General features: G+C 45.9%; 1 protein-coding gene across 1 annotated transcript; it reads right to left on the bottom strand.

Annotated features, from left to right (window-relative positions):
• Nucleotides 1–1,082: 1,082 nt before the first annotated feature.
• LOC111258575 (uncharacterized) lies at nucleotides 1,083–2,581 on the bottom strand. The gene has a single exon (XM_022829960.2). The coding sequence runs from the start codon at nucleotides 2,373–2,375 to the stop codon at nucleotides 1,794–1,796; it is 582 nt and encodes a 193-aa protein (XP_022685695.1). The 5' UTR covers nucleotides 2,376–2,581; the 3' UTR covers nucleotides 1,083–1,793.
• Between the last annotated feature and the right edge of the window lie 3,419 nt (nucleotides 2,582–6,000).

Here is a 6,000-nt window from a genome sequence, read left to right as displayed (position 1 = left end):
TTTCTTTTTTTTAAATGTGATAACGGCTGATGTGCTGGGAACAGGACACGCGCGTCGTACTTGCAGTGCCACTGGTATTATTTATTACTTTCATTATTATTTGTTCCTAATGCTAATTCATGTTGTTAGATTTCGTCGTCATCTCTGTCTCAGCCAAGCTAACCTAAAGGAACATGGCTGCCGATCGCGCGGCGTTCAATTGCCGTAAAACATACGAGAAGTTCATTTGATTTAGCGAGACGACGGAGTGGCAAATTTCCGAGAGGTAACAAGGAAAAAGTGCCCGGGGGCAACGTGACGTCGGCGAAAAACAAATACCTTGCGTACGTATAGCACAACCGCCGCCAGTACTACTACTGCTATTACTTCTACGAACACAAATGTCAACAAAGCATTGTGCTTGTTTCGAATAATGTTCTGCTAATAACATTCACACGCACGTCCAGCAGTAACTAGCATTTACTTAAACGGAAGCGTACAACAGCGAATAGAACAACTGGAAATGAAGACACTTCATTGATTCTCTTACTACTGCCTGTACATAGTCGAATCTTTGAATCGTAGAGGGTAGGTGATATACAAAAGATAAGAATTTACGTATGCCTTTCGGCCTGTAGCAAGCCAAACCGATCAATAGGTAGGTGTTAGTGGCACTTGTCCCTAACCAGAAGAAGCACACGTCTCAGACGGACATGCATAGGTTCAAAGGCACAAAAGGCATATATATACGCCAGGATAAACATAGGACACAACGAACACTTGTCGAATGACTATTGATCGTACAGCTTCCGGTTGCTTCCAGCTAATTTTGAGCGCTTCTTAAACAGCGTCATAGCATCAACCAAAAAAAGCAGTACTTCCGCAAATAGCCTCGGCAGCATGTTCAACGAAAACAAAAAGAACGCAATGGTCATAACAATTATAATAGGCACACAAACAATGCACACAGACGGCTTCACTTTCACCGGGTACAGATAGACACCCTCACGTGCGGGCAGGGACACACTTCAAAGCAATAATCATTAGAAGCTTAATCACAATAGTTAAACAATGACATTAATAAAAACGTTAGCACAAACATCTTGTGTTTTTTTCGATGCAGACATTTATTACGAAATACATTACGCTCACTATGAGACTATATACAGTTACAACAGTATTTACATGATTTGGACTATTTGGTTGGCGTACAGTTGAATCCAGCAACCGTAACATAAATGAAATGACCGCCATTTCTTATTTATTATGATATTTCTTTCGCGTTTGATTTTTTCTATCTTTATCTGTTTGGTCTATCGATGTTGGACGGCATATCTCTATGATCTCGTTTCGATATTCATTCCCGTTCGTATGGTTGGTTTCACTTTTGACATTATGGTGTTTCTCCGTCTGTAGGTTTCAACTTCGATGTGGTAGGACGTAGCTTAGGGTTCCTACTGATTTTGAAGGACATAGGTGAAAGACATCGTTTACGTTGATTCTCCTTGCTTCCCTACTTCTCGTCAGGACAATCCTGATGTAACATAAATTCATCCCATTAAGGACATCGCGCACACGCCACGCCACTTAATTCGAGGGTAAATTCCGGTGCGGAAGCGCGCGATTCGTGCACCAACGATCTCATTGTACTTTCGCAAGCAGTCATAGAAGGATTTTGGAGAAGGGGCACGTGCCCCTTTTTTGGCGGTTTGATACTCGTTAGTGCATAGTACATATTGGCAGTAAATAATCCGCATATTATCGTTATTGTCGTGTTTCGTTTCCCATTAGACGTGATGCTTCTCACAAGCAGTTTACCATCCGTGATGCTCAATCTTCTTCTTCTTAATGTAAACGGGTACTCCAACCTCAACGGGCTTCTTGACAATGACCTCCTTGAAGACGGGCACTTTCACTGGGACGGCAATTGGTTTAGGCACCTTGATGATCTTGTGCACTGGCACGGGAATAAATTTGGGCACCTTGACAGGCACGGGAACGTGCTTCACGACAGGGACGGGGACGTGCTTGTAGACGGGCACTGGGACATGCTTGTAAACGGGCACAGGCACCGGGACTGGCACATGATGTGGGACAGGGACCGGCTTTGGCACTGGCACGACCTTCGGCACGTGCACGATCTTCGGGATCTTCTTTACCACTGGCACCTTAACGGGCACCGGCACTGGCTTAGGTACATGGATGAGATGTGGAATCGGTACGTACTTGTGCACAGGGAACGGTTTCGGCACTGGGATGGGCTTGGGCACAGGCACAATCTTGTGCACGTACTTAACCACTTCATGCACGTGGCCGTGCGGCTCCCAGCCGTGGCCACCAGCGTGCGCCACTGCAGTGGCGCCAACAAGCGCCAAGAGTCCGCCGAAGACCCTCATGATGGCTGTCCGGTTTATCCGTTGTATCCGACGGTCGACAAGGTACACACACAACACACTGCACACTGATCTGGCACCAGTTGCCCGGTCCGTTAAATACCCCTACACGCAGCGAGAATACAACACCAATAGCAGCGAGGACATAGGCAGCTGTCTCGCTGCAGCCGTCTCCTTCGGTAGCGACGGCTAAACGAACCGCCAGGCACCAGTCCGCCAGTAAGCCAGCCAGTCCAGGCGGGCTGGTCTGACAAACGTTGTCTCTTGCGCGCCATCCCTTGCTCTCGACCAGCGCGGAAAGGCCCCTTTCACCCAGCACTGCACTGCAATGCAATGCAATGCAGCAGCGACAGTAGCAGCAGCAACAGTGAACGGACATGGCCCGCTGGCCAGATCTTTCGTCGCAGTCCGATAGTAGCGTTAGTTCCTGTAGCATGCTTGCTCTCCTCTCGCTGTTCCCGCATCCAACACATCACAATAACAACGACAGTGGAAACAACAACAACAACAACAACAACAACAACAACAACAACACAAGGGCGGCCGCGGAGGCTGTATCAGCCGATGCATAGACAGGCGCAGCCGACCATGGCATTCATCGATGATTTAACGATGCGTCCGATGCCCGCTGCCCGCTGGCCGGTGCGCGGACCATGTCCAATCCTTCGAAGGCAACTGCCGAAACCTTTTTGCCCTTGCCTCCACAATGCTGGAACGAACGGACGTCAACCAACCAACAAGCCCACTAGTCACATACAAAACGAGCCCGCTTCTAGAGACGCCGCTACGGTGCGCGCGCGACTAGTGAATACAGCAAAACCGCACAGACGCTAGTGAGACGCAACGAACCCAAACATTCAACACTTTCTTTTGCACTTTTCGGGTATTTGGCGGGCACCCAAATGGGCAGCGTCCGTAGAAATTGTGCCATACAGCGACTAGCAATCTGTGATGGCTCGCGCAGATGAGCTGAGCAGCTGAATCGTTGGGATAGCAATGATAGGAGCAGGAACAGCCACCGCCTCTGTACAGTAGAAACGTATTCTCATCACCTTTCCAGTCTCTACTGTACATGAGTGGGCGTAAGAACGAACAGTTATAGCCTGTGCGTAGAGATATATAGGAGACCAGGTATATAGGAGAACAAACACATATACTAAACATGGCCAACCTTTGCTTGGCAATACACAATTATCTTTTAAGGTGATCCCTGCCTTCGAAAGCCTTTTCTGTTCGACACTGGCCAGCAGTTAAAAAATCCTGCTTTGTTCGCCGCTTCGATCGGCAGTTGACGCCTACATAAATAACACCGCCCCGTACAGATATCATCGGTATGATAGTGCTGCTACTCCTTTGACTAACGGCGATTTAATACACTTCACAGTTCGATAGGCAAAATCCTCTACGAAATTTCGGTGCTACATTGGACGGCGTAGAATAGGTTTAGCAATGTCATCAGCGGCAGCAACAAGAACGTCATTGCAAACATTCGTCCTATTTGTCCACTACCACACGTGTAAATCCCCCCAAATCAGGCGTACGCACCCTGACGTATATGCTCCTTCTCTTATTTTCTATTTTTGTTTTACTTTTGGTGTACGTGGCGTGATTGGTAAGTTTTGCTCGTAGCTTCGTTTCGTGGACCGTTACGAAATCGTTCGCCGACACCGGCATCGCATTCAAATATATCGCAATTAATCATATTGATGTTGTCGTTGATCGAGGACGAGCTGCGGCACGATAACTGCAACGAAACAAAACAGAATGATCGTTACGGCTAAGACAACGGGAGCTGCAATGCTTCGTGGCTTACCAGTCTTATTCTTCGTGGGTGATAGAAACGAAGTCAGGTTAGCAACCATTGTTGCATAGATAGACCTTGCAGCGTTTAAGTCCTCGACGCTTGTTGCTGGTTTGCGGCCACGCGTCAACCAGACGCATCGGCGATGGTCAGTCACAGTGCAACGGTCACAGTGAGAAAAAATTGATTTCAATGAAACGGATGAAAACGTAAACGCGTTCAAACGAAGTTCGCCGCTGAACGCGGAAAAGCTTGTAGTAGCGTTGTTGAATGTAGTAGCGTCATCGACCTCCGCTTCAGCTTTAACCGCTCTAGAGAAAGGTAAAGAAAACGTTTAATTTGTTGAATGCATAAACAGCTCCCAAAGAAATCAGCGTTAGACAAGCCGGCCCTGAAATTAAACGACGAGTAATTTTACGTTACGATAAGTTTTTGATCAGAAATTCAAAGTTATAGGGTTTAAGATCATGATTAAGATACTCTAGCATAGAAAAAAGTTTGCGTATTTGAAAGCCATACTGTCAAGCAGGTGTTTTGAGCCCTATTAAAAGAAATAGATCTTTCACTATTATTTTCACGATTATTGGTATTACTATTCATAATAATAACAAGAACCGAAGGGCATTTTTGTGACCAACCTATTCTCTATAAATTCTACCAATTCGAAATAGTAATCAATGGACATGAACCAGCTAGCTCTGCTGGAATTAGCATCGCAAGGTAATAAAACTATGCTCATTTGATCCTACGTTATGAGCGCTAATTAAATAAGAGGCAGGGTCATTATAACTGGGCTACATAGAAAAAAAAAACCGAATCCCGTCTGAAGGGCTCGAAGGCACGCGCACTATAGTATCTAACCGTAAGAAACCGCTGTTATTAAATTGCACTCTGCTAAATGCTACACTTCGGTTATCTGTACTATATATTCGTCGTTAAAAAAATTGATCTACGCATACAGAAGTTTTCCCGTTTTGTGTATGCCTCACAAGGTTAGAGCGAACAGATTTTGTCCTGCAAGCTCCAACCACTTTTCTCCGGACAATCTTTAAGAAAATTTGGCAAATGCTGGACAATTGCCGTCCTGTATAGCATAGCTTCCACCTCGTACCTATATACGTACCTACTAGTGTCCTCCTTCTATTTTATCGCGACGTAGTACATGTACGATTTGTGATCGGTTGTAGAAGGACCAAAAACGACAGTGGCAGACACATGCGATCAATAACAATGGCCTCGTTCATTAGACAAGCACCGACAACGGTATCCTCCAAAGTGATATCAATGCCCCCTCGTGCTTTGCTGACCGGACTCAGTAAATGCACGCCCTTCTTTTGTCACCGTCCAGTGTTGTTCGACAGCCGACACTTCGTTAACAGCGACCGAGCCAAGAGATTCTGTTAGGAAGAACATGTGAGAAGTTAGTTATTCTGATCAACTTTGTTTTCCCAGCTACCCCAGGAACATAAGTATTTGCTATAGCACGACAAATTGATGGCTGGCGCCCGCTGGTGGCAAGTCCATTCAACACAATATGCAGAGTGAGTTTTTTCCTAGAAGCTTCCGACTATAGTCTTCACGCAGATTTCATTATTACATGTACACACATACGAACTGATATTGTTCATTCTCGAATTGAGGTAGCGGTCGCAATGGCGATCACTGGCTGTTAACGAACCGAATAGAAATCAAGCAATTAGGTAAAGAGCAGAACAAAAGGACCAGGACGGAACAATAGGAAACGACAAACAGTAGATTGAAGGAGACAGTGGATGAAAAAGTACTTAGCAGGAAGGTTCTACCCAAAAACTCGCAACGAACGATCAG

This window comes from Varroa jacobsoni, unplaced genomic scaffold (assembly GCF_002532875.2).
Source record: "Varroa jacobsoni isolate VJ856 unplaced genomic scaffold, vjacob_1.0 scaffold_247, whole genome shotgun sequence".
Lineage (NCBI taxonomy): Eukaryota > Metazoa > Arthropoda > Arachnida > Mesostigmata > Varroidae > Varroa > Varroa jacobsoni.
The sequence above is the reverse complement of the archived record's forward strand: the minus strand, read 5'-3'. Positions and strand labels throughout refer to the sequence as shown.

Coding starts and splice junctions, on each gene's coding strand:
- LOC111258575 (XM_022829960.2), bottom strand. CDS start 2,375: ATGAGGGTCTTCGGCGGACTCTTGGCGCTTGTTGGCGCCACTGCAGTG.